Source organism: Propithecus coquereli, unplaced genomic scaffold (genome assembly GCF_000956105.1).
Source record: "Propithecus coquereli isolate 6110/MARCELLA unplaced genomic scaffold, Pcoq_1.0 Scaffold268, whole genome shotgun sequence".
In the NCBI taxonomy this organism is placed as follows: Eukaryota; Metazoa; Chordata; class Mammalia; order Primates; family Indriidae; genus Propithecus; species Propithecus coquereli.
The window spans coordinates 2,428,625-2,441,441 of record NW_012148263.1 but is presented as its reverse complement, the minus strand read 5'-3'; the positions used below and the strand labels follow the sequence as shown (position 1 = coordinate 2,441,441).

General features: G+C 40.0%; 1 protein-coding gene across 1 annotated transcript in view; it reads left to right on the top strand.

The window, feature by feature from the left end:
- SLC9A9 (solute carrier family 9, subfamily A (NHE9, cation proton antiporter 9), member 9) overlaps window positions 1–12,817 on the top strand; it is a 652,487-nt gene that overhangs the window by 24,711 nt on the left and 614,959 nt on the right. The window contains exons 2-3 of the mRNA XM_012647423.1: window positions 9,890–10,092; window positions 11,938–11,961. Coding sequence (XP_012502877.1) covers window positions 9,890–10,092; window positions 11,938–11,961 — 227 coding nt within the window. The remainder of the gene's footprint in view (window positions 1–9,889; window positions 10,093–11,937; window positions 11,962–12,817) is intronic.

Sequence of the window (12,817 nt, the reverse complement as noted above, 5' to 3'; positions counted from 1 at the left end):
AACTTGCCCAAGGTCTCACATCTACTAATGGCAGGGATGGAACTCAAACCTGCATGTAACCGCCACCTGGTATCACAAATCTGGATGTATTTGTGTGTATGTGTGTGTGGGGGGGAGGGTATTATCATTTTTATGTTACAGACAAGGAAACTGACACTCAGAGACATAGAGTAACTTACTGGTAGCCAATAGAGTTGTGCTTCAAACTCAGGACTAAAAAACCCATGTTCTTTCGCCTATCTCACACATTTCGTCCTAGAATAGTTGCTGTTATTTAATAAATGTCTACTCTGTGCCAGATGATGGTATCTTAGGAAGTTTACAGAAGAAATACATAGATTGAGATATCTAAATATATCCATAACTGCTGATACTCACAATATCCATGCTAAATAGGCAAAATCATCTTTAGTTTGCATATAAGGAAACAGAAACTCAGAAAATTTACAACTTGGCTAATAAGGCTGTACAGAATAATTGGCAAGAACGCTATTTTGAAAACTGGTGCTCTCAAATTTTGGCCTCAGTTGTTCTCCCATCAAAGTCTGCTTTTGATATGTAACTCTCTCCTGCAGTCAGGGGTGGAAAATGGTTGAGGGTAGGGATAGTTAAGATTCTCCTCTACATTGACACTTCAGAAATGTTACGCTGTCCATAGCAAAAAGCCCACGTGGGAAAACCAGTGGGAGCAGTACTGTCAAAGTGCCTCCTCCGTACAGAGTAGCAGAGTTGAGACACCCCAGGGAGAGTGATGCGGCCACCTGGAAACAACCGCCCTGGCTTTGGGGAAAGCAGTGTTGTAAGTTCTGGTTTTAAATATCTGTGGTTGTCATAATGGGTGTGGCAGGTGCTGTAAATAGTTTGAGAAGGGACATGGATTCCTGTGAATAATGCAGAATAGGCTTTCATCCTATGTTAGTGTAACTGAATTTAATTTTGGAAGAGACTTAAAGAGATTTAAATTTTGGTAGGTAGGATTATCAAGTATGCTCCTGGGCTCTCCAAATTCTGAAACCTGTGTGCCTGAGCCTGAGATGGTGTAGATTTTTAGGGGATTTCAAGACTGTGACAAAACTTATATTGGTAGGAACTATTGTCTATAGGACAGTGCTTCTCATAATGTGGTTGCTAGACCAACAGCATCATGCTCACCTGAGAACTTGTTAGAAATGCAAATATGGGTACCTCGACAACTGCCAATCTACTAGGGGTGGGGCCGAGCGGTCTGTGTTTTAACAAACTTTCCAGGTGGTTCTGATGCACTGAAATTTAGAACTACTTTGCTTAGGCAAATAAAATTGCAAATACATTTCCGAGTTTCAGCTCCTCTGTTTTCTGCTATCTTTTTCTTTCTCATCCCATTACCTCCCTATGCTGAAGAGGGGGGTTGAACCATTTCCCTTTACTAGAGAGTTCCTCTCCACTGTCTTCAACACTTTGCAATGTCTCCACCTCTTGTTTGAGGGAAAAAGATAGACTGTTTAGTATAAACATTACAAAGTAAGAAACCATTTGTTTAGTCAATATGCCTCTCATTAGATATCTCTATTTCTGTATTTCTTCTTCAACTTCCTAAGATGATTGCAAGGAAGGGTGTGTATAAGCTGGTGGCTGAGATAGTTTCTAAAAAACAGATATCTATAATACTGTGCTAGAAATCCCAGAGTCCTGTGAAGTGTATGAGTTGTGTACATATGTATGTGTATATGTTTGTATTTGCATGTGTTATGTGTTTGTATATGCATGTGTATATCGTATGTGTGCATGTGTGTTATGTGTATGTGCATGTGTGTACATGTGTGTGAGATACGAGTGCATGTGATGTGTGTGTGTTGTGTGGTGTTCAGTGTGCACCAAGGATAGGTGGTAAACATAAGACACCCCACTGTTGCTGCCCAACCAGGTTCATTTGCCCGCTGCCCAAGAGGAAGCCAATATACTGACATAGCAGGGTTTATGGCAGAGAAAGAGTTTATTCCACATAGTGCTAAGCAGGGAGATGGGAGAAATTTCTCAAATCAGCCTCCCCAAGAATATGGGAGACAGAGTTTTTAAAGACAGTTTGGCATAGGCAATTGAATCCACTAATTGGTTGGTTTTGGGGTGGAACCATAGGACTGTAGAAATTGTCTTCTTTGCTGACCGGGTTCTAGGGTGGGGGTCACAAGACCAGTTGAGTCAGTTCCTCAGTATGGGCCGCTGGCCTGGGTGGGTCAGCCATTCCACTGGAATGCGGGACCTGCAAGATATCTTAGAAACTACCCCTAGGTTTCCAAAAGTTGATATTATCTATGGAGAAAGCTAAGAATATTTATGACCACCAGCTGTGTGGCTCCAAAGTGGTAATTATAGAGAAGTAAACAGGGGGACAGTGGCTAATTATTGTCATTATTTTTACCTAGGCCCTTACCACAGTTCTCTCCTTGCACCCCTTTTTGTTGATTTGTAAGGGCAGTTTCACCACCCTGGTGGAGAATCTGATGGTTGGGACTTTCTCGCACTTCTCACATGGCTATCCCGTGAGAAGACAGAAACTTTGAATGAGGCATTCCAAGGTAAAACAGCTTCATGGACCACTTTACACCTTGGAATAAAATGAGGTATTCTTATTAGCAGATGCCCCAGACCTGTTCTGAAATCATTCTGGGACACTTCTCTTCGCCACAGCAAGTTGATAGTGAGCCAGCACAAAACAATAAATTGTGTCTCTTTTAGAAACATTCACACTTTACTTTAGTCTTCTGAATTTAAAAGGTTGGTGGGAGGACAGAGAAAGAACAAAAGCCCTAAAAAACCTGAAGGCAGTGTATATTTTTACTTTCAGTTCTATCCCTGACTAATCTCGGGGTAAACCTAAACTGCTAAAAAGGAAATGCATTTATACATTTAAAATTCAAACTCATATCATCTCTCTAAATCAGGGTTCTAGCAAAGACTTCCTCCCAAAGACGGGAGGAAGATGGATAAACATCAAATAAAAAGTTCAAAATTTTGTAGATGCAGTTGAAGTCATATTTGTGAATACTATCTTACAAACAGTTAAATGTTTCTCATTGTTTTGGCTTCTTTAGATTATGTGTCATACCATTTCCTTTTTTTCCCCACATTTGAATCCTTATTTCATAATTTTTGAATCTGAATGAAATAACAGCACAGATTTCCTGCCTTATAGAGTCTCCCACTGTAAAAAATCCTAATAATGGTAAGGAACACTCTTCTTGAGCTCTATTTCTTTTATCTTGAAATATCTCTGCTCGAGTGCTCTAAATTGTTCTTCACGTAATTGTAAACTAAAGCTGATGTTAACTTCCTTTCTATGTCCTCACTGTACCTCAATTCTCTCTTCTCCCTTCAGATATAATAATTATCCCCAAATGCTATTTCCTCTGCCCCCAAACAGAGCAAATCTGCCTCCCAACAAGAAGTTCACTCAGCTCTTCCTCAGGACGCTCTTGCCAGCCCTCTCTCCCTCCTGACCCCTCTCCACTCCTCTGCTACACCGAGGCCCTTTCCCTGAGCTGCCCGAGGCGCCCAGCCCAAGTGGCTTGGTGTGCCTACTCAGCGCTGCGCTCCTTGATTTCTGCATACTTCTCTGTGGAAAGGCGTTCCCTCTTCTCTACCTGGCAAACTCATACATCCTTAAGAACCTCCTCTGTGAAGTTTTCCCTAACACTTTGTGAGGGTGGAGATAGTTGGTATTTCCTTTAGGGTTCCTTAGGACTTTGTACATTCATTTGTAAAAAGAAAAAAGAAGGGCTTTTATATATGTTAATATATAAGATGAATAACAAGATGCATTCGGCTGCAAGATACAAAACACCCTGACTTAACCCATACTTAAGCAATAAGGATGTTCATTATTTCTATACCTGAAAGTTCAGCGAAGAGTAGTCTTCAGAGCTGGTTGATTCAGCAGCCTATTATTGTCATCAAGGACACAGGTGCTTTCTTTTCCACTGCTCTGCTGTTCTCAGCGCTGACTTCAATATTAGGCTGGCAGTGAGGTGGGTATGGTAGTTCCTGGTGTCCCAGCCAGGCCTAGTAACATGCTAAGAAAGAAACAAGTTCATCTCTCCTGCCTTTGGATGTCAACGTTTTCTTAGAAGCCACCTAGCAGGTTTCCCTTCACTTAGTGACAGGAATAGGGTCACATAACCATTCTGGAACCAATTATCAGCAAGGGGAATGGAAACATCCCCGGAGCAAAGAGTGAGGTCAACTGCCCTGAACACATGACTACGTCAGGAGGAGTGAATAGCTGAACAAATCAGGGCTTTGTTGGTTGAAAGCGGAGATGCATGCTGGGTTGGCAATTAGTAGTGTCTGTTACACTTATCAGGTTGAAATATAATATTACATAGTTTAAGGATTTAATTTAACTTAAATAATATTTATAATATTACATAATTTAAGGATTTAATTTAATTTCTTGTTTTAAGGAAGGGGAATGCCTCATTAATCTAGATCGGTAGCCACCCTAGATTATTCTTAGTAGCCACTGAATGCATTGAGAGTGAAAAAGGCACAAAAAATTAGTTCTTCTACAATCTTCATGCATTAACTACATTTACTTTAGGCTTCTAAATTCTTATAATATGTAGCTTTAAATATATAACTTTGTAACAGACCAATTAGATACATGTGTATAGTTCGTCTTGTTGCATTGAGCAACTCCAAGGAAGCACCACTCCTGTAGATGTAGAATCTGAAGGGTTTTGGCTGCAGTTGTGCTGTGCAGTGGGCACTGTGTGTGATGGTGTCTGAACACAATCCTGGTGTTGCAGACAGCCAAAGAGGTTTTAACACATTTGTGTTTTAAAAACCATTCTATAATCTGTTTCATTAAAGACTTTTTAAAGTAAGTTCCCATCCCTATTCCTCCTAAGAAAAGCCACTTTGGGAAAATGCTTCAGCATCATGTAGAGTGACTGTGGACAGGGTGCAAGGATGCAAGGGGAATTGGTCGTGAAATGCAGGTAATATAAGAAGAAGGCTTAGGAAACACTTAATGTACCTTGTTCTTGCTGGAAATTAGGATCACAGAATTGGGCAGAAGGAAAGAGCTAGTAGGTTAAGATATTTTAATCTTTTAGGAGCAAGACTATGTTTTACTCATTTTTTATAACTCCCACAAGTCCCAGAGAAATGCCCTGCATGTCTGTGGTGTGAACGCAGAGTGAGCAAGTGAGAGAGTAAGGGAATGGAGTTTTCTCTTATTTTCAGTGTGGATAATGAAGTGAGAACCAGTCTAGAAAGACAAGGCTCATATTTCTAAATGTTCCTTAGTTTGAGTACTCCTGAGGCTGTCTCCTCCTTCCTTCCCCGCTTTTTCCTTCTCCCACAAACATCATCCTGTCAACTGCATGCCACGCATGTGCTGTGTGAGAGTTACATTGAGAGCTCTGCAAGGACAGGGACATCACAGCATTTGGTGTGGTGTTCCTTACATGTGACACTTAAAAATGTTGGCAACCGACTGTATAAACTCAGAGGATCCTTTTCTTTTTAACTCCAGGGGAGCTTGTGAACTTAGAGAAAGTTGAACTACAATTCTGCCTAAATGTTTGGCTTTTCTAGAGGAAAGGAGATGAAAAATAGCACAGAATCCCTGCCCTAAATAGTGTCATTGTCTACTTGGGGAGATAAAACCAAGGTCTGCAAAGCAGCACTGAACAATATAAGTCTTTATAAAACTTGTCCCTAAAGTGTGTGGTTCAAACTATTAATATAAATACTGTAAGAACACAAACATGAGGGAGCTCGATGAGCACAGACTCCATCAGAGTCCAGGTTCCCACAGGTGGGACTTGAGAGGGACTTTGTAGGACAGTGAGTGTTTTAGGGAGGAAGTCCATTGTCCAAGCTCCATGGGAGTCAGGGTTCACTGTAGTCAGGGTTCACTAGAGAGCAGGTCCACACTGCTGTCACCACAGGTGCCCAGGTGCCCAGACTTCAAGAAGCAGAGGTGTCTGCCCTAGAATTTCTGCCTGGAGAAGTTGATGCCACCAGCTGGCAAAGGGGACAGACCTTAGAGAAGTTTCTTGTATGGGGGGACTACAGCCTGGGGCCAAGGTTGTGTGCACATGTGCTGGGTGGGTATCATTTTGTTGGGGCAGGTTGGCTCCTTTTTCTCCCAGCAAGTAGGATGTTGGCTTCATGGTTTATTGACAAAAGTGGTGCTTTTGTGTTCATAAGCCATGGCAGCTAGTCTTCTCTTTCCTCCTTCTGTGCACAAGTGATTTATGCTTTCTTTATCCTGTACCTTGGTGTGGGTGTAAAAACAATGCCCTGCCATTAGCATTCTCTTCCTACTAGCAATGCTACTTTATCTGTCTCCTAGTCTCGTACAATATTGTGCTGGTGTGTGTTAATTCAACACTCCACATTTGTGTCAGCATACGGCTAAAACACTGAGTAGACATTTGGCTATAAAAAGCATTATAAGGCTCTGTGGGTAAGTATCTGGCTTCTGACAGATAGGGAAGTTCCAGCTGCTGCTACTGCAGCAGAGGTGCACAAATGCATGCATGGGTTTGTTAACCAGGTGTGCTGGGAGGCTGAGGTTTTTCCACCGGTTCTTATAATCTGCCAAGACGTTGATTCCTCTCAACCCTTGGGGTTTAGGGAAAAGTAGGGCCAGAGCTTTTTGGCTAGTGTGTTAATTTGTATCCTCCAAGAAGCAGATGCAAGAAAGAGATTAGTTATACAAAAGATTTATTGGGGGAAACTCCTTTGGGAGAAAATTGGGAGTGAACTTGAGGATACTGGGACAACTGTCACAGCTTGATGCAGTCCCAACCCCTGTGGAGAGAGGGAAGGAAGGAAGGCTGGGTAGGAAATCTTTAGGCTGTGGTTCAGTTCTAAGGAAGGTTTGGCAAGGCTGCTGGGGTATCCTTGAGTCATGGTTGCCCTGTAGAGGAGTCCCCATCTTCCTGCCTCAGTATCCCTGCTGTGCCCAGTCACTGGCTGAGAGAGACTCATGGGAAGCATGGCCTCAGTGTGAATGGGGTGATGAATTCCAGAGCCTAGAAGCTGAGACCGTTGGCCAACCACACTCCTCACAGTGGGAGATCTATCTAAGAGGAGTGATTTCATGGCTGTTACATCTGGTCACCTCTGGCTGAAGCAGCTTCCTCCGTTTACTTCGGTGTACTTCTTCTCAAAGACTGGGACCAGAGCTGGTGCGAAGAGCCAGGCAGGGCCATTTGGGTTTGGAGGACTTGTATAAATTTAACCAACTGAGTACTAGGCCCTCGCTATTATGACAAAGATTTGCTTTCCTTGCTTGGGAAGTATCAGTGGACACTTCATGTTTATTTCCTGTTATTTCATTGAAAACATTTTTCAAAAATAAGTGGCTCACCCACTGGGAACTTTAACTGGCATTAACATGGGTTCTTTCTATTCCAGCCCCTTGCAGATGGTATCTCGTGATTCCCTTCTTTGCATTCCACTCCAGTAGAAAGATCAGTAACGTTCATGGCACTTGCTAAATAACTTTTAGGAAATGAAGCCTTTCTAGGCAAAGAGTGTTGAAAAAGTGATGTTCTTATGCAAGCGACCTAAGCCACTTGGAGTGTAGATGATATATCTTCCCTTCTTTTTCCGGACCGCTTTTACTGTAGTCATTCGACAATGCATGAACGGTTGCCCACTGTTCCGTGGCGGATCAAGCACTCAGTGAAGGTTACATATCCATCACTTATCTTCTCTTTCTACAAAGGTTAGGATACAATATTTCTAACTGCTATGAAGGGGTGGGCCAAACACTGAAGGAGAAATAAGTAAGATAAGATATTCTTGAAAGAAATATATTTTCATTCTACTCTCTCACTCTAATTAGTTCTCTATATTGTTGCCAATAAAGTGATAGTCCTTATATGAAAATTTCATTGCTTTACTCTCCTGCCTAAAATCTTTCAATAGTTCTATATAACCATTGGGTTAAAAATAAAAACTTCTTAGCATGACAGAGAAGCCTCTTTATGACCTGGTCCCTGCCTATGATCTACAATCTAGAATTTTCTCTCTTTCTCTCCATTTATTCTCTTCTTACACCACCAGTGACTCCCTGAATGCACCAAATTTCTTAAATATCTCTATATTTATACATCATATTAATTAAGTTATCATTAGTGATTGCTAACACAGTAACACCAACATTCAGTGATTTTTAAAGAACAGAAGTTCATTTTTCACTCATGTAACAGCCCAGTGCAGGTATTCCTGGTTGGTGGGTGGCTTTCCTCCACCTAGTATCTCAGGGACCCAGGCTCTTTCAGCCCTGCGACTCTGTCTGCAGTTAGGGCCTTTGATTCCTCTCCATCCAGCTGATAGATGGGAAGCGAGAAGTACAAAAACTCACCTACTTCTTCAACGCTGTGGCCCAGAAGTGACACACACCACTCTGCTTATATTCCATTGGTGAGAACTGACCAGATGCAGGACAGCCAGGAAACATAGTCCCTGGCTGAGCAGTCACTTCCCACCAACAATTCTGCACAAGGGGAGAGCACAGATCCTGCTATCGTGTGCTGCCACCCAAATGCGCAGCCTGGATCCCAGTTCATTCTCTGATTGAGCTCATCCGGACAAATCTTATGTGACCTTTTAAGATTTATCTCAAGCTTTGCATTATTCAAAGGGCTTTGGAGTGTCTCCTCTCAATACCCATGTAACGCAGAGTGCTTCCCAGCTGTCACGGCCATGTGTCATGTTGTGTTATAATTGTTTGCTTATGAATCTTCACTTACACAAACAAGCCCCTGTAGGACTGGGACTATATTTTTACTTTAAATCTATAAATATCTAGCACAAAATATGTACCCAACATATGTTTTATTAAAGAAATGAAAGGTTATTAGATGACTGGCTTCATAAAAGGGAGTTAAAACTTTCAAAATTTGATGTTTTAAAGAATGAACTGTGGATTATTTATTCCAAAATATGTGCATCAATCCTAATTTTAAATGGAAGGTGTTTAGGCCTTTAAAGTTCCTTTGATGTTTGTTAATAAATCCATGTTAAAAGAGTAGTTATCAGATTACCATGAGTATCCTAACAGAGTTGATAAGCCTGAAAGTCAGGGATTGTCCCTTAGGGTCCATCCCTTCCTGGAAAGGAATGCTGTATTCTTAGAATACATTTGGGTGTAGGTAAGCAGAAATTTGATTCAAAATTGTTGGAAAATTAGAGACTGTGTTATATCACATAATGAGAAGTCTAGAATTAGGGTAGTTCCAGGGTAGGCTGGTTGATCCAGTAGCTCAGTGATGTCCCTCAGGACCCAGGTTCTGTCTGTATCTGGTGCTACCATCCTCAGTGTATTGACTATGTCTTTGGACTGGATCTCCTCATGGTCACAAGATACTTGCCAGCAAAACACAGGAAGAATGTATTGCATTGGTCATGTCTTGAGGGAGAGAACAAGAACACCTCTCCCTCTAATCATGAAATATAATTGCTTCCTTTTTATCTGAAGGGGCTAACTTAGATTTGTGCTGATCTGTGGACCAGAAACATTCCTAGAGGAATTCTGTCTCCTGATTTATTAGATTCCTCAGTGTCTATCACAGAGCAAAGCTTTTCTTGAAGTACTTTGGTGGGTAGGGGAAATGGATATCTCTTCTCTCCAAAATTTGTGAGTCCATTAGGAAGGAAAAATGCTAATATATGCCGAGTATTAAAGCAATAGTGCCCACTACAAATATTTTAATAATACATTCTGTTGGACTGGTATCTATGAAGAGTGGACAATTTTCTAAACCAAGCAATGACCCAGCCCTTTCCCCTACTACTTCTAAAGTTCCCAAATCATACATTTAAAGCATTCAGTAAGTAACATTTTAGATTGCCTTCCTCCAATACAATTATTTATTCTTTATTTTAGGTCTCATAATGGGATTAATTTTACGATATGCTACAGCGCCAACTGATATTGAAAGTGGAACTGTCTATGATTGTGGCAAACTGACCTTCAGTCCATCAACTCTGCTGGTTAATATCACTGATCAAGTTTATGAGTATAAATACAAGAGAGAAATAAGCCAGCACAACATCAGTCCTCACCAAGGCAATGCTATACTTGAAAAGGTAAGGATCCTATCTGGTCATATATATTTTGTCCAGTATAAAGAATTGCATCATATGTGAGCCTCTTATATATAATGCATTCACACACATATATATGTTCTTTTCAACACGACACTATTAGGGCCATTTAGTTGACTAAGGGGTCAATACCTTGAATATACTCTTATTATAAGCTCAATTTCCTTAGAAGTTGGGAAAGAAAGGTTTTTGATATAATTGTTTTGCAAGCCACAGTTATATTCAGTAAAAAAAAATAATAAAAATTTGCAGCTCTGCCTTTCCTAATACTTGTTTCAAGTTTTCACACATGTGTTTTAAGTGCCATTGTATATATTGCCAGCTGGCTACTCAGTTCAAATCCCCCTTAAGGCAAAGGGAAATGGAGGGAATGAAAAAATTTTCAGTTGCAAACCTTGTTCTAAGATGACTGGCTTTTGGCTGCCAACACAAAACACTGTCCACTTGGCTGTTTATAAATACACTGACATGCAGTCAATCTTAAGAGATCTTGACTCCATCCGTTTAGTTAGGGAATCTTAGGTAGAAAAAGAAAAATTGTGAAATGTTTCATCTTTTTAAAATGGTTTTATTATTGAACATAATAATAATAAATTGTGAATTGCTTCAATTTCTGGAAGTAAAATTTCCTTTTGCTCTCAGGACTCTGTGTCAGAAATCAGGTAAAGTTACCTTTTGTGGTACCTTGTTAATCCTGGATCAGTCTCTGGAATAAGTGAATTCTTGTTTAACAATACAAATGTGTGCTATGAAACAGGATCTTATGTGACTTATTTCAGATCTTTTTGGGTCAGCGCTGAGAATTTCCTGATATTATAGAAGTCTATTTTAACACTTTTATCCCATATGGACTTAGTTTTAAGGTTAAAATATATATATTTTTTTCCATTGTGAGAGGCTTAGAATAGTAGGGGAGGTACCTGGTCTGCGATTTTTCTTCATTCAAGTTGAGTAATTTATAGTAATTTTTTTTCCTATTTGCTTCCACTAGCACATTTCTAGATTAATTTCCTCATAGCACTCGGTGAGGGCTAAGGAAAGTCAAACTACTTATAATATTAGCCCAAATCACACTTAGTTAGAAAAGGGAATTGAAACACACAAAAAACAAATAATATATTTCTGAAATAAATAGGAGCAACTTCTAGATCTTCAGCTGTTTTGGATAATCTCTTCCATGTTTCTTTTTGTTCACATGATAACAGAAAATTATCTATCCTGAAATAAACAAATTTTAAAACATCACCTTTTTAGCAACAAAAGATTTTAATTAAAAAAAGTTTTTCACTTTTAGCTTTGGTTAGTACCTAGACATAAATTAAGTATTTTCTCTTCACTCTCCTAGCCTTTTTTATCTGCATTTCTGCATTGTACTATTTCTTCAAACAGGTTGACCCCCCCCAAAGATATTAATAATTATACCTGTTGCCATAGCAATTATATTCTTTAACAGGCTTGCCAATAGATGCCTGATCAGAAATTTTATTATTGAATTATTGACATATTTATGCCTTTATCGGCAGCCAAAGTCAAATGTTAGCTTTCGAAAAACTAAGGCAAGAGACAGAGAAAATGTAAAAGTTGTTGGGCCCTCTTGTTTTTTTCAGTGGGTACATTAAGAGTTCTGCACATAAAATGTTCAATTGACCTCGAATGGCTCAAGAATTTTCTGGATAAACTTCTAAATCAAGTGACCCATTAAGTCACAATCAGCATTTGTTGTTTCAAGCATCCAGGGTTGGCAACAGGTGATTTAGCACCCAGAGTAAGTCCTTCCCTCATTGCTGGTGAAGAAAGGGGCATCTACTGGTACACTTACTATATCAGATGACTTTCAGGGGAAAGGATCCTGTTTATAAATGGACAGAGTATGTCTTAATGCACACTTGTTCCTTATGTGCCAATGTTGGGGGACCCTACTTGGTCTGCAAAACTGAACAACCCATTGCCTGGCTTCCTTACTGGAAATTCTCCATTGCATGCAACTATTCATATCAATCAATTAATCAATAAATCTGTGTGTATGGTAGATGCAAAAGGATTCCAAAGAACATTCCATCCATTGGAAGGCTTATAAAGAGGTTAACATAGAGTAATGGTTAAAGAAATTCAGGATCCAACAGATTTGCCATCCACCCTTTATAAGTTCCTTAAATGTCCCCAATCCCCAACTTTTTATTTGTGAAGTAGGGAGATTAAAACCTATTTTGTAGGATTGTTTTAATGTTTAAGTGAGATGACGTATATAAAGAGCATGGCTAACGTGGGGCCTTTGCATTGCATTGTTATCCCTGCCACTGCACTACCATGAGTACTATTGCCACTGCACTAGCGCTGCCGTGATATTGCCCCTTCTACCACCTCTGACAATGACGCTACCATTGCTACTACTGATAATGTTTGAATGATTACTGTATGCCAGGAATTAGTAAAATGTGTGTTTTATTGATTTATTTAACATTCATTTGGGGAGATAAGACCAATGTATAATATACACCTGTATATAATTCAGTTCTAAATTGTATCATATGGATTATGAGGACTATAAAAAATTTTACAGATTTGTTGTCACAGACACTTGAGCTTGTTTAGGAGGCTTCCTGGAGGAGGTGGCACTTGAGAAGGGCTTTGAAGGGTGGATGTGGTTTGGATAGGCAGTACGAATTGAGCTCAGAAAGGTCATTATGTCAGGGTAGGTTGGAAGGTG